At 43.2% G+C, this 27,679-nt stretch overlaps 1 protein-coding gene across 8 annotated transcripts; it reads left to right on the forward strand.

Moving 5' to 3' along the window:
- Positions 1-482: 482 nt before the first annotated feature.
- On the forward strand, positions 483-21,819 carry ZNF518B (zinc finger protein 518B). Of its 8 annotated transcripts, XM_031664717.1 has the most exons (5): positions 483-749; positions 2,488-2,555; positions 3,245-4,475; positions 6,808-7,197; positions 15,122-21,819. In XM_031664717.1, the coding sequence occupies exon 5, from the start codon at positions 15,333-15,335 to the stop codon at positions 18,549-18,551; it is 3,219 nt and encodes a 1,072-aa protein (XP_031520577.1). In that variant the 5' UTR covers positions 483-749; positions 2,488-2,555; positions 3,245-4,475; positions 6,808-7,197; positions 15,122-15,332; the 3' UTR covers positions 18,552-21,819. The 8 variants fall into 8 exon arrangements, with proteins under 8 accessions (XP_031520577.1, XP_009204792.1, XP_031520578.1 ...); XM_009206528.4 differs by lacking the exon at positions 3,245-4,475 and having other exon boundaries at positions 2,488-2,592; XM_031664718.1 differs by lacking the exon at positions 6,808-7,197.
- The last annotated feature ends 5,860 nt before the right edge of the window (positions 21,820-27,679 follow it).

Consider the following 27,679-nt stretch of genomic DNA (forward strand, 5'->3'; position numbering starts at 1 on the left):
AAGCCTGTTCGGTGCCAGGCACCATGCTCCTGCTATGTCCCAAGGATTTAATGACGAACAAAGCCCACGCGCCACGGTCCTGGTGGCGCTTTCAGCCCAGAGGCGGCGGGAACACAGTGGGAGGGGCGAGGAGCTGCAGTCATCAGGAACCCTCGGATTCCACGCCAGCCTGGGGAGGGAGCAAATTGGAATGTAAAAACAAAACATTACATTCCCGATTCTCGGAAGCACAGGGCGGGCAGGAGCCAGGGTGCCCAGGTGAGCGCCGGGCTGCACCGCCCGCCGGCGCCGGGGTAGAGCTCTACACGGGGAGCTGAGCCAGCCGGGTGCGCAGCGACGCTGCAGGCCGCGGGCGGTACTGCAGCGCAGCGCGGCCCGGCGCCTCTCGAGGCTCTAACGGGCGCGCATGCCCAGCGCGCCGCTCGTGGCCCCTCCAGCCTCACTGCGCGCTTCCGCGGCAGCCGCGGAGGCCGCGCTGAGTGTGCGCGGCGGTGAGAGCTGAGGGATGGGGCCTGTGCCGCAGGGCGGGAAAGGGTGGCTGGGACGTGGTCCCCGCCTTAGCCACGCCCTAGCGCCTGACACCCTCCTCCACGAAAGGTTGCTCCAGTTACTCCTGTTTTGCAGTTGAGAAGACATCTCAGAGACTGGCAGTAACTTGGCCAAGGCAACACAGCTGGAAGGATGGCAAATGAGTTAGAGATTCGGACTCTACATCTTCAACCTCCTGCACCCCAGGACTGTGAGGCGAGGTAAGCTTGAGAACTGGGGCTGTCTTATTGGAGCTTGGGGGGCCTTTATCCTTCCTTTACAGATGTGCAAACCTCCTTTCTAGTAGCTCAAGGAAGTTACTAGAAACTTCTGAAATGTTTTAAAAGAAAGAAAAAGCGACTTTCTGGGATCTCCTATCCATTCATAAAGCCTTGAAGGGTCTGAGATTGACGTGTCTGTGCTCCGACTTGGGTGTTAGAGACCTGGCTCGTTTCCAACGGACAGTGCTGTTTTTGTCAAGTCATATAATATTCGGGAGTGCTAGAGGCCAGAGAGAATATAAAACTGGGTAATGAAGCATGGAGGGAAGTTCAGAGCAAGAGAAAGGATGATCATGGAAAGCTCGCGTAGGCCTTCCTCTGAGCCCCAAGCTCCCCACTGGCAGAATTCGATGAAGGGCTCTCTAAGATCACGCTTTGTAGGCGCCTAGAATGATCTAAATCCACACTGCCTTTCCTTTTCTTCCTCAAAAGCACCCACCTCAGGGCCTTTGTACATGCTCTCCTCTCCCCCGTTCTCTGTCTTCTTGTGGCAGCTTTCCTACTCGTGGCTTACAGCTCATCTCCCAAGTCCTGGTCATTTCATCTGTAAGGCTTGTGGTCCGGAAATGCATGTTCCCTGAGGGCTGAGCCTTACCCTGTTCCTCATTCCTCTAGCCTGAGCACTAGCCTGTGCCTGCACTGAAAGAGCATTCAATACATAGTTTTTGTTTTGTTTTGAATACAGAGTCTTGCTCTGTTGCCCAGGCTGGAATGCAGTGGCTCGTTCTTGGCTTACTACAACCTCCATCTCCTGGGTTCAAGCAATTCTCCTGCCACAGCCTCCCGAGTAGCTGGGATTATAGGCACCTGCCACCACGCTCAGTTAATTTTTGTATTTTTAGTAGAGGCGGGGTTTCACCTTGTTGGCCAGGCTGGTCTTGAACTCCTGATCTCAGGTGATCCACCCGCCTTGGCCTCCCAAAGTGCTGGGATTACAGGCATGAGCTACCGCGCCCGGCCAAATACATGTTTTGTTTAATGAATGAGTGAATGAATGAATGTTGGCTCCCAAATCTTATACTCAGTGACTGGTTCACGTCTTCCCTCTTCTCTCCTACATTAGGTAGTCATAACTAGGAGGGTGCATTGGTTTCTTAGGGTGGCTGTACCAAACAAACATGTATTGTCTCACAGTTCTGTCAGCTTAGAAGTCTGAAATCAAGATGTCCGCAGGGCCTTGCTCCCTCTGAATCCTCTAGGGGAGGCCTTCCTGCCTCTTCCATCTTCCGACAACCATTGGCTTGTGGCTGTATACTCCAATCTCTGCCTCTGTCCATGGCTTCTTCTCCCTGTGTGTCTCCGTGTCTTCCCATGGCATTTTCCTCTCTGTGTCTCTTCTTATAAGGACACCATTCACATTGGATAAGGGCCCACCCTAATGACCTTGTCTTACATCTGTAAAGACCCTGTTTCCAAATAAGGTCACATCTGTAAGTTGGGGGTGGGGGATATTAGCGCTTCAACGTATTTTTCTGGGAAACAATTCAACTCGTGACAGAAGTGATCCATGGAATTTAGGCAAACTAAGCTGGAGGTGGGGAAGAAGACAATGAAGGGCAGACATAAGTGTAGGGAATGTGTGATGATTCACATTTGCAAGCATCAGAAGACTTTTGGGGACATCAACCTTAAAGGTTTCTGCTGAAGTAGTTTCTGTCTTTCCTTGACCCTTTTTCAGGCTGTAAACATCCCATTTCCAGACTCTCCACAAAGCATTTCATCTCCCTGAATCTGGGCTACTGAAGAGTAAGTTAACACTCACTTCTATCTGCCAGGGACTGTGGTAAGTCCTGACTTGCTTTCTCTTGTTTAATGTTGACAACCCCCTTGGGAGGAAGGACCTATTGTACACTGAATTTTACATGAGAAACTGAGGTTCGGACAGGCTCATAACTTCTGTGTGCCCGAAATGGGATTCATAACCAGTTCTAACTTGAGAGAAACTCCCAGGAGACCCGTAGGTACCTTGCATCAATTCTGTGTGACTTAAGAGGGCAGAACTGTGATGCATGAGTAGAAGTTATAAGGAGAGGCAACAATTTGGGCTACAGTTTAGGAACATTTTCTCTAATGTTTAGACCTCAAATTCTCCAGTACTTAGAATTAATAGTTTTTCCTGATGTGGCTCTTTTTGCCACTAGAGATTTTCAGGCAGTGGCTGCTAGTTTGGATTCCCAATGCCCTTCCCAACTTGACCCTACTCTTGAGGGATACTTTGAACTCTCTGGCATATTGCCTCTGATAGGAGCTATCTGCACATAAATGTGTTTTTCTGAGAAGAGGTCCCTTAGCTTCTCTGAGCCCTAAGAGATAGAAAACCAGGAGCCTAGCAGCTCCCTGATCAGGACCGGGGTTAGGAGCACTGCAGCCTAAGGCAGGGAGAAGGATTTGCTCTCTGGGCTGCTATTTCTTCTGCTTGGCTCCTGATATTTCAGTGGCGAAGGTTTTGGCCAGCGGCTGGACTTGTGGCTGAGCCTGTCTTCCTCAACTCCGCTTCTCCGTGGGGTACTACTGCCCAGCCCCACATCTCCTCCGTGCAGCATACTGGCTGCTGTCCGTGCACGCCGACTTCTGGCCGCCAACAGGAAGGTGATGAAAACCAGCCTTGCCCCCCCCCCCCCCGCCCGCTTCCAGAGCTTTGAAATAAACTTTAGCTGTTCATCCCGAAGAAACTGTACTTCCCAGTGACGCTGCTCCCGTGCCTCAACCAGCCCCTGCTGGAGAGCAGTTTCACTTTGTGGGGAGTCACTGATTATGCGGGACCTGGCAGTATGGTCCTCTTTCCTCTTAGCGGCTCTATTCTAAATATGTCTTCCTTCCAGATCGTAGATGCAGGTGTATCTAGAGGGCATTTGGTTTGCCCAAAATTGCACTTAAGTCCACGAGGCAGGAAAGAAACTCTGGCATTAAATGAGCTCACACCGTCTCCAGACTCCCAGTCATTGTCCCCTCTGACCCTCACAACGCCCAACTGCTAGAGGAGGCTTTGCGCCTCACATCCGACCTTCCTCATCTTCAGAAATGAAGACACTGAGAGAGGTCAGGGGACTTTCTCTCCATGGTCCAGTAGCTAAGACATAAAGGAGTCGGGAGAGTCAGGATTTGTACCCAGGACTTCAAGGCCATCTCTTTCACTGAAGCTCTCCAAGAAGGATGAGTTTGGAGGCTGAGGACCTGAGCTCCTTTTCTCTCGCTTTCACTCACCCGCTGCAAGGCTGCAGGCTCCCTGGGGGCAGGCGCCAAGGCCGCCCCCGGCGGGACCCGGTACCAGGCAGGCGCCCCGGGATGGCGGACTGGGCCAGGACCGAAGCCGAATCCTTCTTTTGCAGAGGAGGCTCTGAGCCTGCGGCATGGCTAAGTGTGGACCTCGCTCGCTACCCTGCGAACGTGTTGGGTCAAGCTGTAAGCCCAGAAGTGGGGCTGGGCCGGGTCTGAGGCTTCCCGCTCTGGACAGCTTAGAAGCCCGGCGGGGGCTGGCGCAGCCTTAGAGACCTCAGGCGCCGGCCTCGCTGGAGCCGGGCCGCAGCTTCACACTGCGCACGCGCGAGGCTTGCGCGGGCTCCGCCCCCCGGGTAGGGACCTACAGCGGGCGCGGCGCCGGAGGTCTGCGGCCGGCGGTGTAGACGCCCCTTTGCCGGGACCTGGCACCCGAATCCGGCCTGCTGGGTAAGTAGCTGAGCGGGAGGGCAAAGGCCCCTGGATCCGCGTGTACGTGACCGAAGCGCCGGCTGCGGCCGGGTTGTGGGGCCGCGCGGGGCGGGGGCCTGACGGGGCCGGGCCGGGGCGGGTCGCGCGGCCACGGCCCCGCGTGCCCACGCTGCGAGCTGGCGTCGTGGCGAGCCGCACCGGGAAGGCCAAACGCGGGCTCTGGCTGGTGGGCGTGGGGCACCAGCTGGGGTGGGGGCCCGGGCCGCGGCTTGGCGCGTGTTGAGCAGGGACGCGGGCCTGGCCTGGGGTCGGGGTCCGGCCCGGCGCCCCCAGCTCGCCTTTGTGCGCCTCGACCCCGCGGACTCACCCAACGCGCTAGGGCGACCGGGGCGGGGTGGCGGCATCCCGCGGGGCAGTTCGTGTGGTGCCGCTGGCCCAGCCTGCGCTCCCCGCCCCCAGCGTTATGAAGGATGCCTCCTCCGAGGGCTCCTACCGTCCGCGCCAAGCAGGAAGTGTCGTCAGGAGGCCATTTTTAAAGCCTCCTGCGGGCCTCCGAGCTGAGCATTGACGGTTTTGGTTTTCTTCGGTTGGAAGAATCCCGGCCTTCCCTCGCGGTAAGCGGGCCCTTCTGGGAGACGACGATGAGCCCGCTGCACCTGGCCTCGTCCTCTGAGCGCCCAGGCTTAGGCCCGCTCGCCTCGGATGCTGCTTGCCATCGGGGGAGCGTGCCAACAATAAACTCCAAAACCAGCCTGGCATTGTCTTTCCTTGAGAGGGTCTCAGGGGTGGGCTCGTCCATCGAGATTCTGCACATCTTTTGCGGGGGGTGAGGACTTAGGAGGTTGAGTGAGAAGATACAGTGAAAGTTTGAATTGTTCCAAATGCTGATGTCATTGTGGGACCTCCCCATCCCGGCGTGCCCGTCTTATCTTGGTGTCTTTGGGGTTTGGGGCTCTATAAAGCCAAGAAATTTCAGGGTTCAAAAGAATGAAAGTTTCTCAACCAGAAAGGAAAAGCCAAAAGAGCAAACGGGAGAAAACACTTACGTCTTTGTAAGTTGTCTAATGTATCCCGTTAAAATACCTCTGACTTTAAAAATTGGAATAATGAACGATTTGTCAACGTAACATTAAAAAAAAAATGAACTACTGAACATTATGTCCTATTTAAAAGTAGAAATCTACGTAGCTAAAATCTAATGTTGTGTTAGAATCCTTAAACCATCCTAAGTTTAGACTTGAAATCACCAAGAGTTAAGGCAAACCTGGGTCTCCAGAAGCTTGCAGTACTCTTCTACAGTAGAGCAGAGACTGAAGATGGTAATGCATCTCTTTCTCTCTCTCGAGTCACATAGAGCAGAGTTCAGCCCAGCCTGTGATGTCAGTACACATCCAAGGGTTCAGGAAATATTGTTTTAGAAACCAATGTTATATACTGTTGTCTCTTTGAGTAGGATACAAATAGTTCTTTTTTAAAATTGTGTAATACTGATATCTTTAATCTAGGATGCAATTCTTAAAAATTACTTTCATCTTGGATCACATTTAGCCTTGAAAAATAACACTTTTGTATGTAGATAGTTTTGTTATGCTGATAACATTCATTGCAAATGCAATTTGAAAAGAGCAGACAAAGGATGGCATTACTTTGTTTATTGGAACTCCTTTCTGATGTGCTATGCCCAATCTGAAGATTTTAAAAATGCAAAATGGCAATTTAAAAAAATCCATTGAGATCTCTAGAGATTTATTTGCCTTTAAGTAAGGGGATCGGGGCCAGTTTTTGTGCAAAAGGAAGAACAAAGAACATTTTATTTTTGTCTCTGTGAAGGCTGCTCTTTCATTCGTTCACTCATTCTTTCAACCAATACGAACCTTACTGAGTGCCTGCCTTGGCCAAACCCTTTGCTATTGATCATGATAAACAAGATCCTTACCAGGGAGGGTTTTCCCAATTTTGATTGTTCTCAAACCGCCTGTTGTCTACTCCTTTTTCTTTGTTATGCAAACCCAGCTAACTGCAATTTCCAGGATTCATCCTTGGAGTGAAAGCAGCTACAGATCAGCCAGTCTAAACATTGTCATCATGGGGTGAGGGTGGGGAGGCATCAAAATCAACTAGGGAGAATTTTCAACCATATGCCTGAGCCCCACCCCAGGAAATGGTAACCTGATTTGCTAGGTTGCATGTGAGTCCTGGGAATCCTTTTTAAGTTCCGTGGGTGACTTTGCCATACACCCCTGCTTGAGAACCACTTCTGGGGCTCATTCCCCTTATCTTCAGCACTCTCTGAGAAACCAAGGCTGTGCCTGTCCAGGATTTAAACCCAAGTGTTTGACTTCTGTTGCAGGCCTCTTTGTGCAGCCTTGCTGATGCCCAGGGTTCTGATGTAGAAGCCTACACCAGGGCCTGAGGTTGTGAAACTCATGGCACTCCACGCCTGAGAAGAGAAGGCCTGAAAGAGAAGGAAGAGCCCGTGGGACTTGCCACATTTTTTACTTGTATCTGCAACTCCAAGGCTCCAGGCAGGAAGTAAGAACAGTGCTGAAGTGGCAGCAGATACTGTCTATGGCTTCATTTCACAGCTTCACACAGCAGGGTAGCAGAAAACAAAGAATGTAAGACTGGACACACTTGCTGCTGTTCACCAGCTCTGATCTTCAAAAAGCCATATAACTTCAGCAGACGTGTTATCAGGGAAGAAGCAGATAATTGAAGGCTGGCTTTGAGAAGTTTCGAGGTAACATAGGAACCTGCTTATGCAGGCAGTCTTTCCATCTGACTTGGGCCAAGGGCCAAGGTGCTCCGGGATTGACAAGCAGCCAGCCACTGGGAGAGTACTCTAATCAGATCATTGATAGAACATTCACTACTCTACTTATCATACCCATTTACTTCTCTCCATCTTCTGTTAGACTCCTTAAAAACGGCAGCCCACAGCAGGTGTGGGGATAAAACAGTCCTGGGCAGTGCTCATTGTACTCACACTATGCCAGGCACTGTGCCAGGAACATCCAAATTTCTAAGAATCTGCAAAGTAGATACCTCATTATACACTTTGCACAGAGCATCATTGGTGTTTCCAAGGTCACAGGGCTACGCAAGGGTGGAACCCTGAGTCTGCTTGTCCCATTACAGCCCCGGGGTGGTGGCCTCACCCCACCTCCAGGCACCCACAAGAATATAAAATCTTGTACAAGGATGTCGATATTATTCTTGCCATTCCCAAGTGCACGTGCACCTGTAATGCCAGGTGGTTTGCAGCCTTGGCTGCATAGCTGCATGTGAGAATTACCTGGGAAGCTTTTAAAAATCCCAATATCCCCACCTCTTCCCCAGTTACAGTGGAGTCTTGGGGGTGGTGGGGGACATCATTTTTGAAGCTTCCAAGTAATTCTGGTGTGCAGTGGGGTGATCAGTTGTCCCAGGGACCTCCTCTAAAAAATAAGTTTAATATCCCGGGCACATGACAGGCCAATTGCCCTAATGCAGCGAGGGTTAAGAACTACTGGTTTAATGGAAGATATTTTTTCTGTGCTTGATTACACTGTATTATTAAACTCTGAATCCATTTTTTTCTGCACATTTTTAAGGCAAAAAGGAAATCCCTTTTTGATTTCTTTTTTGAAATAAACACGTCTCATTTTTAGCACCTTTAGAGACCTGGAGTCATTTGGTGTGCTTCATGACATAAAATTTTGTAATATGCCTTGTAATACTACCTTATTTTTACCATATGTATTTTTAATGCTTACAAGAGCACATTTGCTCTTTCACATTTTTTTTTCACATACAAAGTTGAAGTTTTAAACATTACGCACTCTAATACTGGCTGTATTCTTTTTTAGAAAGATTTTTTTCTTAAAATGTTAAGAAAAAGCCTATAGTATCATTTCCTTTGTTTTCTGATATAGACTTAGTTGATGTGCACAGCAGTGTCAAGTCAATCTCTAGAATATTCCCTGTAGACAGGGTGGGGAGAAGACCCTCACTTCCTGCCGACTAATGAACTCATGTTGATATAGACTTTTGCCTCATAAGATTCATTTGTTAAGCTAAGCAGTGTCTTCTTCTCTGGACATTATTGAATTCTTCTACCTGTGAGGGCATCTTAAAAAAATATACTGACTGATTTCTTAACGAAACATCTACTCTTTGCCAAGCATAAAGTTACCTCCCACTTGCATACACCCTTTTCTCATTTATCCTCACATCAACTGTATAAATGAGAAATATTCTCAGTTTATGAGTGAGAACATTCAGGCTCAGATAGGTTAACAAGTCTGAAATCATGTGCTAGTAAACCAGACACCTAGGTTTTGAACCTTGTTCTTGATGTCCCAAGGTCGTTATTCTCTACTGTGTTACACTCAGCTGCTTTCACCTGGAAAGCAGAGGAATCGGGCTGTCTCCTGCAGCCTTCTTGGTCCATTCTGCTGCCCAAGCAGTACACTTGGTTTCATATGGAAATCTAGGATCCCAAGGATGGTACATTTGTCAGCAGCATTTGGAAGTATTTTTCATCATCAAGATGGCAATCAATTTGCAATTCAGTCATCTCATTGCAAGGTAGTTTGACAAAAAGGTTATGACACTTAATGGATTTTTTCCCCCTTTTAAATCTGTTCACTCAGCACTTTGCTTCTGATTCATATTAGTGGTCTGAAAAAGCTCTTTCTGAGGCAAGTTTCTTCCTCAGTATCATCCTACTGGGGAAATGTTGGCAGTTGATGTCTAATTTTGAAATTTTTTTTCCTGATTGATTTTAAGTGTTTACTGGGCACTTTGGGGTAGAATTGTTTTAAAATTTTGGTTACTGGGAAAGCTAGACAAGCCTTTGCTATGGTGAAAGAGACAGAAGGAATATAGATACAATTTGTAAGTGGTTATGCCATTGGGCTTAATGCTTTGCATACATATCTAGTTTGCATCTCCTGATCGCCCTTTAAGTTTGCTGATGGTAAAGCATTATTCCTTGCTTGTCAATGCACAGAGAAAAATTATTTGCCGAAGGACCCTGCAAATAAGGGACAGGATCAGAGATGGAACCGTAAACCTTTCCACCCATTCCATTGTGATCTTCATAGGTACAGCAGCTATACCCTGCCCCAGCAATGAGTATGGTAGAGGCTACATTCAAAGGAAGACTCTGGGGTCAGAATTCCTGAAAAGAGCTGCTTAAGTCTGCTTCTCCATCCAAAAACGATGCAGTCACAGTCAGCTAACACTGAGCTTGCTGGGCATCTCATGAACAGAAATGTATGTGGTGGTCCATGTAGCATGTATGCGATATAACTGGCCACCTTTTCACATTAACATTTATCACAGAAACACATTCATTTGCTACAGGGATATTTCACACTTTGGCTGAACTTTGAGAGAAGTGGGTGAGGAAAAGGTAGTTTAGTAACTAGTTTATATATAAACCTATATTGTAGTGAGTACTCCTGTAGTTGGAGCATCTTTTCTATGGTGATTATAAATGGCTGTTAGCCCCTTTGCACTGAAGCTAGGTGGGTGGTTTTGCCACAGAGGTAAATTATCTTTTGGGCTGTATAACCAGACAAATAAGATTAAAATATAAAGTGAGATTCAGGGCATGTTCTGAGTAGAGCAGTTAATTAGGCAGCTAAGAAAATTGTATTTTAGCCCCTCTGACTATGTGATTGGTATTTTTTTAAATTAAAAATGGAAAATAAAATTTTTAACAGCTTATGATATGTCAGTAATTTAATCCTCCCAGTAGCTCTGTGGGGTAGGTATGTACTGTTTCTGTCTCATTTTACAGGTGAGGAATCAAAACAGTTTGCATACCCAGGTCATATATCTAGAAAGTGATAGAGCTGGGATTTTAAACCTTATAATCTGATTCCTGAATCTCTAGCTTTAAACACTGTGTTACAACTTATTTCTCTTCTAATTCTATTGAGCATTAGATGTTTCCAATATTTAGAAGTCAAATACTTCATTTTTAATAGGAATTTACACAGTCTTTTATGTTTTTTTATAGCCCACAATGTCACTGATCTGGATTCTTCCAAACTCGATACTTTGTTTTTATGTCTCCATAAGAAGTTTTTAAGAAAACAGGGCAAGTGAGCTCAAAATCAAAAGAAAACCCACCAACAGTGAATGCATTCAGGGCTATTTCCAGGTCTTTCCTTTGAAGAAAGATAAGACTCAGTCCAGAGAGCACATCTGTGACACACTGTGCCACTCGCCTTTGGTGCGTGGCAGTCATCTTTGGCTTATGCTGTATATCATTCTACATTAGAAAACTCACTGTATGTTGCTAAATAATTTTTTGAAAACAGGCAAATTAATAAATGGACAGCTTATTTATTGTGCCATAAAATTAATGATACTATTTTCTGTGTTTTTGAGTGCTTTCCTAAGCCATCTGAAAGTCTTAAGACGTCAAATGCAGAGGCTTTTGTAACAGATGTTGAGAGTTTTCAGGGTAGGCAAACACTGACCCTGCTGTTTATAATAGTGATTTATTGAGTACCCTTTCAGTTCCAGCATACCCATGCACAGCTTTGTCTCCAGGGTCTTTTGTACTCGTTGGTCATCCACCCCCAGGGCCATAACTTGCCAAGATGACTCAGCTTCACAGGTGTGTGTACTTGGATGTGAACCATGGAGTACGTTGTGTGGAAGGGATGGGTTGAGAGCCTTTTATATAGATAGGCTTGCTGTCCCTCAGGAGTGTCCCTGTATAAATACCAACATCGGAGCCATCTTCGTTCTTCATGCGGCTGTGTCCATTTATCTTTGTCTTGGAGTATTACATCTTAGACGCATTTTCCCCTGTCACTAGACACACAGGTTACAAAGGCGAAAGAGAACTCCCATCTACTTGTTATGAAGAAATCTCACATCTTTTTCACTTGCACAGAGGGATGTGGCAATGTAGTAACATTGCATTCTTTTGAGCATAGTTTAGAAGCCAAGAAGATACTTTCAAACAGGTGACATATTCCAGTTACGGCCCAGATGTCCTGCCTTCCCCATCGCACTGCATTTGCTAATAATCGTGGCTGCATGCTTCATATTGGCACTTGCTCCTATGGATTCTTAATTCAAAATAACTGCTGAGAAAGTTTTGCAGAGGCCTCTCCAAGAGGACTCTGCCTTCCTCATGCATTCTGGTTGGCTTGGTGTATTCTCTGGGGACTTTCCTTGGCTGGGATGCTCTCCATTCCTTGCTGATGGACATGATCTTACTGCCCAGTCTGTCTCAGATTTTCAAGTATTCAGTTTTAGAATCAATGATACCTCCCCACCCCCAACTTTTGAAGGGACTTAGAGAGAAAAATGGCAAAGTGCCTTACGTGATTTTTGAAGACTCCTGGGGGCTGAGCAAGAGGCTGAAACACTGAAAATGAGCCAGTGGAATCCTGGTTTGGATAATTGTTCAAATAGAGGAATCTTGTCACATGACTTAGTTGAGAATTTCTTAGGGCTAATATAGAGGGTGTTATGTTGAAATAGTTGGTAAGCAAATTGTGGCAGGCAAGTTTCTTTCTCACACTCACACTAGTATTACGAGACTGGTAGGTCAAAGCATAAACATAGATACCAACTTGTATGCAAATCTTTTGAACAGAATTGAGAAGTGAGGATGAGAGATGTGCAGATTGGTAACTGGTTGGTCAAGAGGAATTAAGTTTATTTTTGTTGCTTCAGAGTCAAGGCAGAACAAGGAAATTTATAGGAAAGCTGATTTCTCTTTCATTTAAGGGTAAATTGTTGATAATGAGAACTATGTGAAAATAAAATTGGCTGCCTGTAGAGGGAAATGGTTTTTTGTTTATGGCAATATTAAACTATCAGCTGCATGGTCAATTGCAGAAGATGTTTTAAGGATTTAAATATTCTCAGAAGCTTCAACCAGTAATTTGGAATGCTGGCTTTTCATCAGGATTACCTAGGGTGCCTTTACAAGCCACAAAAATCTCTTTTCCTTCCTTCTCTCCTGAGACTTAGATTCACTCACTTTTAGATGAAGCCTGGGAAATTGTCCATTTTTGCTCTGATTCTGAGGCTTTTCCAGGTTGAGAACTGCTGGATCAGATCCCCCGTATCACCAGTCTTAAGCCTCTTCATTCCTTAGGCTTTGGTTTTCTTGGGTTCTGGCTGCTGCTGCAGCTTTTCTGTTTTACCTGGATACCAATGCTGACATGACTATGTTGATGATAGTAGCATTCTTTAGATGATGAAGTATGTGATTTTGAGGATCAGCAGTGTCAGACTGGGCATAGAAGTCATGGGCCTGTTTTTAATAGATGAATAAGAGATGCAGGTGAGTTCCTGCTTGAGGTCGCTTGATGAGCAGCAGAAATCCTGGGAGTTACTTTGTCTTCCTTCACTAAAGCCTCTGCATATTTGGAAATTAAAGTGTGTGCCAGCTTCTCATAAAGACTCCTGAAAGTGGTGTTGTCTCTACCAGAAATGCAGTGTAATGTGAAAGGCCTTATCTTTGGCCATGTATTGTTTGCCAGCTTGAGGCATTCATGTGTCCTGTCCAAAATCATGATCCCCTTACACAGGTATGTGTGTTTCAACATTGAGGGGATAGATGTTTCTCCAACCCCCCACTGTAACCCTGCAGGTCTCCATCTGCTTGATGTCTTAAGTGTTGTATGCATACTTAAGATAGGGCAAGTCTGATTGAGGGCCTGATTTCATGCTGGAAACTGCTTTTGAAGAAGCTGACTGTCTTTGGCAAAAGTAGAGTAGGAAAAGACAATACTGCCAAAGAAAATACAGCTTATCATCAGATATGGTATGTTATTTTGGTGCTTTCCAAAGGGCAGGTTTTACACCAGATCCGAGTGCATTACGGTTGTATCTCTTGAGCCCTATGGAGGGGCTTTTTCACTCCCCCACGTCGGTCTTTCAGACTACCTTTATATGGCTCTTGACCTGTTAGCACTGTGCCAGAAGGAAGCTACCTGTGTTGCTACCCATCATTGTCATTGAACAAACACTGACTGAGTCCCTCTAGCCTCTTGACACTGGGAGAAGGACTCGAAACACTCTAGCGTTCTTATACTCTAGCATTCTAATCATCATAGTGGCTCTGGGAGGGATTGGATAATTGTTCCTAAGTCTAGTTGCCAGATGAAAAACTGAGGTTCAGAAGATCTAAGTGATTATCTTAAGTCATGAAAGAAAGGCTTTTAGCAGATTCCAAACTAGAATGGATTTTGTTACGCTCCTAGTTCGGCATATTCTGGGAAAATAAGTGTCTTTAAAAAGATTGTATAAAGGAGTCACTCTGGCCAGTGCCTGTAATCCCAGCACTTTGGGAGGCTGAGGCAGGCGGATCACCTGAGGTCAAGGGTTCAAGACCAGCCTGGCCAGCATGGAGAAACCCTGTCTATACTAAAAATACAAAATTAGCTGGGCGTAGTGGCACAAGCCTATAATCCCAGCTACTCGGGAGGCTGAGGCAGGAGAATCGCTTGAACCTTGCAGGCGGAGGTTGCGGTGAGCCAAGATTGCACCATTGCACTCCAGCCTGGGCAACAAGAGCAAAACACTGTCTCAAAAAAAAAAAAAAAAAAAAAAAAAGGTCACTCTGTGTATATTGGAGTGCTTACGTGCTCTAGAAAACGTTTGTCACCTCTTGTGTCCCAGGCCAGGCCATCCGTGATCTCCTTTCTGCCCCAGCCTCTCCCCTGCCATGTCCGTACAATACTGGGTTATTGTCTTTCCTGGAACATGTCTTCTGTTCCCCATTCCCCTTGCTGTTCCTCACGAGCAGCAGGTCCACTTCCCACAGATCTTTGCCTTTTCTCTGCTGGAAACACCCCTTTTCCAGCAGCCACTGCTTACTGTGGTTGCCCCCAGGTCTCTGCTCAGACATGAACTTAGCATGAGGCCTTTTCTGACTGTCCTCACCTCCACACCCAGCCCTGCAACCTCATCACCGTGACCTTCCTTGTCCTGTTGGCCTTGCTTTATGGTATTTCTTTTCCCAAGTATCTTACCACAATTGGCAAATATGTAATCTGTTTCCCCCTCTGCAGTGTATGCATCACCAGGATAGGGACTGATTTGCTTTCATTCACTGCCTTACAGCACTTTTGAATAATGCCCAGCACATAGTAGATTCCCAATAAGATGTTGCAGCAGGCTTGCTATCATTGTCAGTATTATGGGCTTCTTACCACTCATGAAAGCAAATTAAGTGTGTGAGTGAGAGAGTTGGTATTCAAGCTGGTAATCTATAATGTCGAAACAAATGTGAACCACTTGATAACTAACTTGTTCAAAAACTGAACTGACAGTGTCCTGTATGACATTTTTGTGAAGCTAATATGAAATTATACCTATGAAAGATGTGCTGACACTTGAAAATGACTTTCACTGATCAAAGGCTGTCCTGAATGGCTGCTGTGATGTGCTTGCTCCTGGTATACCTGTGTTCATTCATGATTTGGCTAAAATGGTAATTTATAGGGGGCTGAGTTTGAAAATGGTTTCAATTTAGGCTTACTTGCCAACTGTGTTGTGTTCTTGTGATAACATGTGTCTAAAATCATATGTTGAGATTTACCATAAAATGTCCAAGGTCATTAAAATATAGATAAGTTTGTTAATAGCTTAGCCAAACTCTTATATTAATCATGCTTTATAATTTTGTTTTCCTTTAGTGTTACCTGGAATGTCAGAGAGCTGAAAGCAGTCATATTTTGGGATCATGCACCTACTGTGACAGTATATAAAAAAAGATAATTAAGTATGCACCCAAGAAGTAGCTGCTCCCCTATCCATCACAAACTGTATAGAAGGATATCTCCTAAGGATTTTATCATGTGAAAACTTTCTGAATTTTAGTTGGCTGTTTTTAGAAATGCAGATAAGATGAAGGATATTGGACAGCAGCTATACACTACACAGTTGAAGGGTGGACATAATTCCTTGACCATGTCACCCAAACAGCCTGATGCTAATGGAGCACCTCGCCCAGATAGACAAGAAGCACAAACCCTTTTGTATCAAGGCTCAGAGGCAGAGGCTGCCATGATGACCATTGCTACATGTGCAAAGTGCAAAAGTGTTCACAAGATCTCTCTTCAAGATTTGCAGAAGGGTACAGGGAAGGACGGTATATATGTCTGCTTCCAGTGCAGCCTCGGTGCAGCTCCTCCCAATTTTCATTTTGTGAGCAATAATCCCAGTGCTACTCATGTTGGAAATAAAACTGAAAACTTCTCAAGTCCTGTCAGTAACAAATTTAAGGTAAGGAACTTTAAGCCAGGCAAATACTATTGTGATAAATGTCGATTTTCCACAAAGGACCCGTTGCAGTACAAAAAGCACACCCTTCAACACGAGGAGATTAAATTCATTTGTTCTCACTGCAGCTACATTTCGTATACGAAAGGAGAGTTTCAGAGGCATTTGGTGAAACACACAGGCATATTTCCTTATCAGTGTGAGTATTGTGACTATGGTGCTATTAGAAATGATTATATTGTCAAACACACAAAGAGAGTACATGAAAGGGCAGGTGCGAAACGGCCAGTCAAAGCTGTTGCCAAGCTGGAGCCAAAAAGAACCGGAACTTCAAAACAAAACCCAGAGCTTCTAAAAGCTTCTAGTCCACGGACTGCATTTCAAAACAAGTGGTCAGATCAACTGTCAGGTTTCTCTCTCCATGCAAATAAAGACAAAATGCACAATATCATGTTGTTACCTGAACCAAAGGAATACCAAAAAGATGTAGTTTGTATTCCAAATAAAATGACCCTGTCTGAGCCAAATGAAGTCAACCTATTTGAGAACAAAAATGTTGAAGTAGAAGTGTTATCCCCTGCTAAAGAACCTGTTCAGCCAGGTATGCCATTGACAGTTGTTGCACCAGCAGAACTAGTTGTTCCTGCAAACTGTTTAGCCCAGTTGATAGACGTGAAGGTTGTCAATGGTACACAGCAGCTTGTTCTGAAACTGTTTCCGCTGGAAGAAAATAATTGCCTTGAAGCTGGGAGGGGTAATGGAGGTGATTCTGAACGTATGGTGAATGAGAAGAGTTCAAATGAACAAGAAAAAATACTTTCTGCAGAAAAAACAAAGTCACTGACAGTTGACAGGAATGTTGGAAAACTCGTAGGCATTGATAGTTTTCAACCTTCAGTTCAGAAACAGCTTAAAAATGTGAAATGGGTAAGGTCTTACGATTTTATTATGCCAAGTTCTAGTGTGCACAACAATGGAAAATCCTTCATTAATTCGGAAACAATTGAGGATTTTCAGAAAAAAAATAATTTGTATCCACATAGAACTGCTTTTCCTTCCGTTGCCTTAAAAGGTCATTCTCTAGCATCTGTATTTAAAAACAGTGTTTTACGTAGTCTTGGAGCTGCATCAAACCCTTTTCCATATAAAGCTGCTGTTTGTTTTGCTGAAAATGGAAGAAATTTACACAGTAACTCACAGCAGTTACTCCCTTTTGCTGCATCACCTGCAACCTTTTCCTTCTCTGGACAAAAGGGCTTATTGCCTATAAGTGAAAATGACTTGGAATCTACAAGTAAAATCAGTATTCCTGTAAAAATGGTTTCCTCTAATAGAAAGCAGGAAGATAACCAGACAGAGGAACACAAGGCAGTATCAACTGTAGGCCAGATTTCCTCTCAACAAAAGAGTGAGTATTTACATATAAACATAACTGGAGAAGATAGATCTCAACAGCCTGGGGATAAGCCTTTGGAATTAAAGAATTCTGAAAGGACTAACAACACTAATGATGGCCCAGTCATCTCATCAGTATTTTCTCTGAGCTCTGGATCTGAAAATGTCCCCGAGGGCATTAAGTGGAATAGCTCAACGTCTAAAATAAAGTCAATTGAACTGTTGCGCAGAAAAATAGCTCAGTTAATTGAGTCCTGTGGCAAGCCTTCATCTTTGGCTTCAAATAGTGCACATCGTCGCTCTGTAGGACAGGCATCAAAGGGAACTTCAAAAGCTACCTCTGAAGGTATTCAAGAAATCAATGTGTCAGTCACTGGCCCTGGCCATCCCACAGGTACTCCTCAGAAACCTCCGGATGATGGTGGTGTTACTGGTAATGGACAGCTTACTCATCAACAAATATATCCACACTTTGCAGATGGCAGTAATAGGAAAACCAAAAGTAGAGTGGCCAGGAAGGCTCATGTTGCCACACCAGTGTTAATCCCCAAAGGGGCTGTGTTGAGGGTTCTTAATTCCTCTGAGGATGCCCACATCATAGAGGCTACATGTGAAGCACCTGTCAGCATACCTTGCAGTGAAACACAGTTAATAAAACCAGTTCCATTTTGCCCTGTGAAACAGGCAGACTCAGAGCCTTTAAGAAGTGAAAGGGGGCCAATAGATATGTCCCAAAATATTGAGACACCTCTGCGCCCTAAACTGAGAAAAGAGAGTGCAGTCTGTAGCACCATCCATAAAAAAACTGGCCTCTTGCATGGACAGCAAGGAAGCAGTGAATTAAGTAAGCAAGGGAGACTGCTTTCCAGAAGTCTTTCTATAAGTAGAAATAAAACCAAACAAGTACACTTATCCAAGAAGAAAAACAAAATTCAGGCTGAACCCAGCCACTGTCTCAAGGATCCTTCAATTTTTCAGGTTGCAAGACAACTTCGACTGATAGCAGCTAAGCCAGATCAGTTGATTAAGTGTCCCCGTCGGAACCAGCCAGTCATTGTGTTAAACCACCCTGATGTGGACTCACCAGAAGTGACCAATGTGATGAAGGTAATAAATAAATACAAAGGCAATGTCCTCAAAGTTGTTTTATCAGAGAGGACTAGGTGTCAGCTAGGCATCAGACGGCATCATGTACGCCTGACCTACCAGAATGCAGAAGAAGCCAGTCAAATTAAAAGGCAAATGATGTTGAAAATGAAACTCAAAAAAGTTCATAAAAACAACTACCAGGTAGTGGATTCCTTGCCTGATGATTCTGCACAGTGTGTATTTAAGTGCTGGTTTTGTGGGCGGCTGTATGAAGACCAGGAAGAGTGGATGAGTCATGGCCAACGGCATTTGATAGAAGCAACTAGAGATTGGGATGTTCTTTCCTCCAAGGGCAAATAAGTAAACAGTTACTCTTTAAAGCAAGTTATTTTTTAGTTTATTCTGGTTTGGAGTCCCTCCACCAAGATTCAGTAGAAGAAATACAGACTGTAGAAATGAGAGGACTGCTAATTGTTCAGAACTGTAGGAATATTGGGAGCCAGGAGTCTGAACCTGAAATATGTGATTGGACCCCAGAATGTATTTGAAGGCTCTGAAATTGTACACACAAATTGGTACATACACATTTTTCTGGAGAGCCTGTGAAACTGAACAGATTTTCAGTGGGATCTGAGACTTTTCTTTGTTTAGCACCCCATTTTCTAAGTACATACACACACAGATGTTTAATAATCCATTCAGAGGGGCAGATTGAGAATGTTTTACACATTTTCTTCATATAAATGCTACAGAAAAACCTTTGTTTTGGTGTGCACACCCATTTTGTTTTTGCTTTAACTTGTGCTCTGAGTATTTGGTGCACAATGGAAATTGTATTTTCTACTTTACTGGCTTCAATTTGGTTATAGAGAAATGGCCATTCTTTTACTCCCTCCCTGGTTTTATAATACTCCCGAGTGTTCTGTATAGCACAAAGAGTTTTGCTTTTATTGGCCATTTTAAAGAATGTTTTCGACTGCTTGCCTGGAGTTACTCCTTTCACTGCAAGTGTTAGAAGAAAGATAACATTTTCAAATGTTTAGCTTTTGTTTTCTTTAAAATACATTGCTTTATGACATATGGGAAGGGAACGTACCTTTTTGCAAAGACAAAAAAAGATTACAAAAGGAAAATACCTAAAACTGTTTTCTCTCTGCCCTTACCATTCCCAGAAACATAAGTGACCAATTTAAAATGCTAGGGAACAGGCTTATAACATAGCTAAAACTTGCAAACAGAGTTCAAGGTAGGCTTATAAAGTTGTGAAAGGGGTTTCATATGCCTTTTAGTTTTCATTTGGGATTCATCCAGAGACCGTGGGTGGATGCTCTCTGTTCTCGCTTCTTGATCCCTTTGATTCATGGACACTCTCCTCCCTTTGTCATTTCTTCTGAACAGGACCTCCTGTGGACTAGCACAGCTTCCTTGCCCACTGTTTCTTCCCTTCTGTGCCTTTGAGACCCCTTAAGGTTTTCCCTCATGAAATTACTAGAAAATGGCAGGAATTAACAAAATGGAGACCTCCCACTGTTTTTGCTAAAGTTACAGGAACATGATCCCTATTTTTCGTTGATAGTAATGCTCTGTTTCTAATTTGTCTTAACCACATTCTTGCTTACCCTGCTGCTCAGCTGTCTCACGGAAGCAACTCCGGGAACACTGCTTCCACTCCGTTCTCTACCAACAGATGTCAGGACTGTCACTTGTCTACACAACACATTTGTGTTCTTTAGAAAAGGCCCGCCCCCTGCACAAGCACAGCCTCTTGGGCAGATAGATGGCTTGGTAAAAGCTTAAGACATGATTCTAGTCTTCACTTTCCTGTGCAGCTGGGCACTGACCTTCAGGTAGAGCACAGATGGCACAACCGTGAGGCAGCCCCAACTTGCATTTCCCTCCTTCCAGGGGGTATTAACTGCCTTAGGCGATTTGTGGGGTGCAGTGAATGAAGGGTTGTCACACCTGAAAAAGACACCAATGATTTCTTATTGGGTAGTCGATTGGAGACTTTGATTTTTTTTTTTTTTTTCCACATGGGAAAGTCTTAGATTCCAGTAGATGGAATTTCAGTCCTTTGCAGTTTGTTCTCATTACAGGTAATCAACATTTCTTTTGTATAATTAAATACATGATCAAGTCAATTAGTTATTTTTTATTGAAATTTAAAACTTGCATTTTTATATATGTGTGTGTGTACACATAAAAATATTTTTTACCATATGAAAATTGCAGTAGCTAGTTTTCTGATTTCCTATTTTATAACAATACATGGGCTGGAAAAATGTAGAACGTTTTTATATTCTAGAAATTTATTTTGGAAGTACATTTTTATAAGGGTCTAATCTCACTTTCAGAAAATGAAAGCACAGGAATGATGGGGTCTGGTTTATATGAACAAGTGAGTGGAAACCCCTGTGGATCATTTTATTATTGCATTTAGTCCCTGTGCATTTTTATTTGGTGCTTTTTAGGAAGTAGATCTTTGGTACCATTTCACTACGTAAAGGAGAGCATTCGAAGTTTTATCCATGTTATATATTGTACTCCTGTGGCATGAAAAGTAGCTCCCGAGATACGGAGAGGAGAGGAGTGAGGAAGAAAAGGCTGTGATTTTGGGGGTTTTTTTTTTTTCCTACTTTTTTTTCTCTCCTATTCCTCACCACACAGTGCTTTTTCCTGAAAAGCTGGACTGAGAATTGGCCTTGAATCAGGTCAGAGTGTTAACTGTCAACATGAAGTATTTGCACTTTGCAGCATCAACTGTTTTTCAGGCATTAGCTAAAAACACAACTTGCATACTTTGACAGAGCTTAATTGCGTGAGTAGAATATGTAGCAAAGCTTTTTAGGATTTTCAGAACTGGAATACCTTTTAAGGAATTAAAAGGGTTTCTGGAAGTCAAAAATGGGAAAGCAAAAAGTAGCTGTCCTCCCTAAATAAAGAGCTTTAGAAAATAGCTTAACCTGTAGGTACATGTTATGAAATAAACATTTCTAACAAAACAAGGGAGTAAGGGCAGACCTGTGTTGAGTATTTGCGTGTGTTCTTAACTTTGAAGGACCTCCAATCACTACATTTTGTTAATACTACCAATAAAATCATTTTAAACTTATTTTTAAAGTAGGTTTTCTTACTTTAGGGGACCCAGAAGTGAGAGATTGTTATATTTAGGATATAGACAAATAGAGTAAAAGTTAAAAAAAAAAAACAACAAAAAACCTTACTCAAAGTATACTCTAATAGACTATATTATATTCAGTTTTTTATCCCCAGTCCGGAACATCTTGTAAGCCATCATTAAGGGCCACCTGCTGTCTGTTGAACTACACTGAACACCATATATTGTCTCTCAAGCTCCATCCCAATTTCTTTAGGACATGTTATATAATCCATCCCAGAAATTGAAGATGTGATGCTGCTCGGCCTTTGGAATAATTTTTAAATCTGTAAATGTCTATATGAGCAGAAACAAAACATTGTGTAACATGTTAGAAGCATTATTGTAATTCCTGTGTTAACAGTTTGTGTGTCTGCTGCTCTGGTTTTGAAACATGTTTGTATATAGATATTGGAGTTGGCATACATTTTGTTAAATAAAGCAACATTTTCTTTGCCCTTTGATTTCAAATGTTATGCAGGTGACTGTTTATTACATAGCCTATTTGTATTATACATTTCTGAGTCAAAGGCAAGATATCATTCTACATAACAGGTGTTTTGAATTCTACCAGGGTAGGTTTTGAATTAGATGCAATGATGGGATGGTTAACCTTGCAGACCCTAATATGAGGCCAGGTCATGTTTTTGTTTTGTTTTGCTTGCAAATTCACAAGAGGTGCTGGTTTGGACAGTAGTGGCAATTTTCCTATTGTGGACAGTGGCCTCAGCAGAGAATGTATGTGGGCCTTTAGCCTGCCTTCCATGTCTTGGGTAGAAGAGTTCCCAATCAGTGATGAGCCCCTAGACCACATGAGTGTACTTGCACTATTGATGTCATCTCTCTAAATGATCTCTTGCACCCAAGTCCACATATATTTGCGTTGCAAGAGTATGAGGATATTTAAAGAGGCTCTTAATTTCCTCATCTCACTCCCAGGGCCCAAGGAGTCATAAGGGAAAGGAAGAAAATTGGACTTGTGACAAATATTGGCAGATTGAGAAAAAGGGAGGTGAGTTGCTTAAGTTCAGCAATTTGATCAGTTTATTTTCTGAGTTAAAATGAGTCATCATCTTTGAATCCTATAGGATCGTTAACTGTCACCTTTGACAGTAGTTATTTAGGGGAGAGTGAAGGTCAAATAAGGCAGCAGGAAACTGAAGGGGCTCTGTATTATGCATAGAGTACCAGGGGTAGCTGTAGTGTGGTGAGTCAAATAGGAAACATGAGGGGAAATTGACTTCAAGCGTGTAAAGCTAGGAAGTGGGCGTCACTAATGTACACTGTTATAGAAAACATATTAAAACTGAAGCTCAGGAGAATTAATACCACCTGATTGACCAGGTTTACATGGTGCCCTTTCATTTCAAATATTACGAGCCTTCATTTATCACATTACTTCATTTAGAAAATAGCTTAACTTGAATGTGCATGTCATGAAATTAATACATTTCTAACAACGAGGGAGTAGGGGCAGAACTGTGTTGCGTATTTGTGTGTCCTCACCTTAATTTTGAAGGACCCCCAATTACTACATTTTTTTGTTGTTTGTTTTTGAGATGGAGTTTCACTCTTGTTGCCCAGGCTGGAGTGCAATGGCAGGATCTCGGCTCACCACAACCTCCGTCTCCTGGGTTCAAGCGATTCTCCTGCCTCAGTCTCCTGAGTAGCTGGGATTACAGGCATGTGCCACCATGCCCAGCTAATTTTGTATTTTTAGTAGAGACGGGGTTTCTCCATGTTGGTCAGGCTGGTCTCAAACTCCCGACCTCAGGTGATTGGCCCACCTTGGCCTCCCAAAGTGCTGGGATTACAGGCGTCAGCCATGGCGCCCAGCCAATATTTTGTTAATAAATGACAGGATAAATGAAGTAATGTGTAGGATAGTGTTTTGGCAGGAGCACCTTAGTACCCCCTAGTATCTGCAAAGCCCTCTCCTTTGTACTATGTAGTCATTTGTTCCCACAGCTACACTCAGTATGAGTTGCTTTGTAAGGTTTGCACATCCATCAGACTGCTGGGATGAGATGCCATGCTAAGGATCTAGACTTAGTCTAGGGTCTTGCTGTCCAATAGAAACATAATGTGAGCCAATTTGTAGCCACATTTTAAGAGTAAAAAGAACAGATGAAATTAAACATTTAATTTGTCGCAATACATCTAGAATATTCTTTATCTTCAATCAGCAAAATATTTACTGCAACATTACACACACACTTTAAAAAAAACAAGTTTCAGAAATCTGGTATGTATTTTACATATACAGCATGTTTCAAGTTTAATGCTAAATTTTCAGTTATTGTAATCAAAAGTAACCCTACCAAAACCCTGAAGTTTTTAATGGAAAGATATTTTACACCGCTTCAATTTTAAAATTATAGTTCCTCAGCCACCCTAGCCACATTCCAAGCATTCACATGCCTAGTGGCTGCTCTACCGAACAGCGCAGAAGGGGAGGTGTGCTGTATTGTGAATATATACTTCTCTGAGCCCCTTGATGGGAAGCATTGGATTTTATTTTCTATATATCTGAAACTAGGGTAAGCTAGGCTAGACTTCACTCACCCAAATTTAGGGAATGCCAATTCTGTGCCAGGTTCTGTATTCATGCCTGGCAGTTCTATTTGTAGGTCTGTACCCTAGAGAAACTGTTCATGTGGGACTTTTTGAGGTTGGCACTCATTTATTTGGCAATTCTAGTTGTTCAACAAAAGAAATGTTTATTTCTCATTCACAGTACATGTCCACCATGGGTCAATAAGGCGCTCAGCTCCCCACAGTCTGTTAGGGACCTGGGTTGATGGAGGGCCCCATCTTGTAGCTGCCCCTCGGGATCACCTGGGTGTCTCCATCACTGAGACAGGAAAAGAGTACGAGGAGAGGATCTTGCACCGGTGAGAACACACAGCACTCCACTCACAACCGGCTGCCCAGAACTGGTCACGTAATCTAACAGGTCTATTCAGCACCACCATCTTTGCACATAGGAAAAACAAGAGAACCAGTGTATTGATAAACACCAATGATGTCGAACACACTGGTCATACAGTGCATGCTGGAGAAGTATAAATGTCAATTGTCTACATGAAAAGCAACTTGCCAATCTGATAGTTGTGAAATGGTAACATCCTGATAGGAGTTGAAGATCTGCAGAAACGGGCATTTCAACATAATATTTGGCAATACTAAACTTGAAACAATATATTGTTTTCATTTTCCTAATTATTAATGAGCTAGTACCCCTTTGCAAATATTTATTGGACATTTAAATTTTCTGTGAATTGCCTGTTTATTGGATATTTGAATTTTCTGTGTATAACCTATATTCTTTGTCTACTATTGAACTGTTCATTTTAAACTTTTAGAAGAAAATGTGGGCACTCTTAAAAATTCCTAGAGAAAAAAAAACTTTAAGATTGGGCTTCTTGTACTTTTTAAATAAAAGAAATCTTTCCCTACCCTAAGTGTAAGAAAATAGTGTTTCATGTTAAATTGGTATTAAAAATAAACTTTCATACAACAGTGGAATCCATATTGTTATACAAGTGGTCAGTTATAGGTTTTGTAAAAATCTTTTGAAAAAGGATCTAGGTCCAGATTTTTCTGTATGAAAAAATTTCAAAGTCATATTAAGTCCACACTCTCACAAAAGTTAATTCCACGTGGATTATTTACTCACTTGTCCTAAAACCCATTGTTAGAGTCCAAGCTTTTCCCCCTGTATGTCACACTACATCTGTACATCCAGGTTTCATATTTGTGTGGATCTATGTTGGGGTCTCTGTGCTGTGGCATTATGCTGTTTGTTGTGACTCTTCTTCAAAATTATTTCTAATATTATAGCTTACAGGTATATAAAACATGGAAAGGCTTCCCATAGTGGATATTATAAAGATACAGTAATGGCAGTAATGGCCTTAGCTATTCTTGATTCTTTGCTCTTCCATATGCATTTATTTTTATTATTATTATTAGTTTTAGACAGAGTTTCACTCTGTCTCCCAGGTTGGAATGCAGTGGTGCAATCTTGGCTCACTGCAACCTCTGCCCCTCGGGTTCAAGCAATTCTCCTGCCTCAGCCTCTAGAGTAGCTGGGATTGCAGGCGCTTGCCACCACACCCAGCTAATTTTTGTGTTTTTAGTGGAGACGGGGTTTCACCATATTGGCCAGGCTGGTCTCGAACTCGACCTCAAGTGATCTGCCTGTCTTGGCCTCCCAAAGCGCTGGGATTACAGGTGTGAGCCACCACACCCAGCCCATATGCATTATAAAATGCTTGTCAAACCCTGCTGAGATTTTTATTGGAATAGCATTGACATTTTAGTTGCATTTGAGGAAAATCGTCATCAATGGGAAAGTGCTATCACCATTTAGTCTGGTAAATGTAATAGAAATAAAGTTGTGCCAGACCAATTACATTTCACAATTTATTTCCTATATTTTGGGGAAAAGATCTCATTTTCAATAAAAATGAAAACCAAGCAGGCACAGTGGCTCATGCCTGTAATGCCAGCACTTTGAGAGGCCCAGGCGGGCAGATCACCTGAGGTCGGGAGTTCAAGACCAGCCTGACCAATATGGAGAAACCCCGTCTCTACTAAAAATACAAAAAAATTACCCGGGAGTGGTAGCATGTCCCTGTAATCCCAGCTACTCAGGAGGCTGAGGCAGGAGAATCGTTTGAACCCTGGATGTGGAGGTTGTGGTGAGCTGAGATCGCATCACTGCACTCCAGCCTGGGCAACAAGAGCAAAAACTCCATTTCCCCGACCCCCATGAAAAAGAAAAACCCCACAGATTGCAAAATCGAAGCCATGAAGAAGGAAGAAAGTTATATGATTTGCAAATAAGAGAGGTCAACATTTCCAAGTGTAAATTCATTATTAAAAAAAAAAAAAAAATCAATCAGGTGTCTATGCATGAGAAATAGAAACAGCTCTAGTAGGAATATTTCTATCACCTCTTCTCTTGGACACTTTAAGAAAAGCCCTGCCGGGCGCGGTGGCTCAAGCCTGTAATCCCAGCACTTTGGGAGGCCGAGACGGGCGGATCACGAGGTCAGGAGTTCGAGACCATCCTGGCTAACACGGTGAAACCCCGTCTCTACTAAAAAATACAAAAAACTAGCCGGGCGAGGTGGTGGGCGCCTGTAGTCCCAGCTACTCGGGAGGCTGAGGCAGGAGAATGGCGTAAAAACCCGGGAGGCGGAGCTTGTAATGAGCTGAGATCCGGCCACTGCACTCCAGCCTGGGCGACACAGCGAGACTCCGTCTCAAAAAAAAAAAAAAAAAAAAAAGAAAAGCCCTAACCAAAGTAATATGAAATAAAAAATAAACATGGGGGTATCCCTGTATTTTCTAGGTAGACAAAAGATTAGGGCTTAAAAGAAATCAATATTGCAAGAGACAAAAGGGTCCTTAGAGTTTTGCCATTTCATTTAAGCATAATTTTTGTCATAGGTTTTTGGAAGATGCTCAGCTTAAGGCAATTCCTTTATTCCCAAATTGTTTGATTTTTTAAATAAAATTTTAACATTATGTGAATTTTGTTTCTTTTAAAAGAGTTACTTTTGTCTCTTTTAAAAATACCTGAATAGATTTTTCTTATATTTCTCCTTATATTCCTGGAATGAACCCTACCTTGTCAAGATCTATATGTATAGATGATACTGCTAAGTTTGCAGATCTAATAGAAATCTTTATGTAAGTGATATTGCTCTATAATTTCCCCTTTCAGTATGTCCTTACAGTGTTTCATTATCAAGATGATACTACTCTCATTGAGTGAGTTGGGCCACTTTCTGTATTTCTCTGTTTGATGTAAATTGTTTCAAAAAATAGTAATTAACTGCTCCTTGAAGTGGTAAGCCATCTCACCAATGGAAACATCTTGGGTAGGTGTCTTTAACAGAGAAGGAGAAACATGAATGGGGTCAGGAAGGAAGGTTTGGAAAGTCTCAAATTCCGATTTGATTGCTATACTGATATTTTTTCAGGTTTTCTATTTTTAATTTTTCTACTCTATTCAAGTTCACTATCACTAGATACATATAAATAACAGTCATGTTCTTTTGGCATATAAATGCAAGTCAGATGATGCACCTTTTATTATTGTGTGGGACACACAGATTTATATGCCATTACCTTAGCCTCCTGCTCCAGCTGCAGTAACAAAATACCATAGACTGGGTAGCTCATAACAGAAATTTAAGACTGGAAAGTCTAAAATCAAGTCGTAGGCAGATTCAGTGTCTAGTGAGGGCCCACTTCCTGGTTCATAGAAGGCACCTTCTCACTGAGTTCTCACGTGGTAGAAGGAATGAATGAGCTC

This window comes from Papio anubis, chromosome 3 (genome assembly GCF_008728515.1).
Source record: "Papio anubis isolate 15944 chromosome 3, Panubis1.0, whole genome shotgun sequence".
NCBI lineage: Eukaryota > Metazoa > Chordata > Mammalia > Primates > Cercopithecidae > Papio > Papio anubis.

Coding starts and splice junctions, on each gene's coding strand:
- ZNF518B (XM_009206528.4), top strand. CDS start 15,333: ATGAAGGATATTGGACAGCAGCTATACACTACACAGTTGAAGGGTGGA.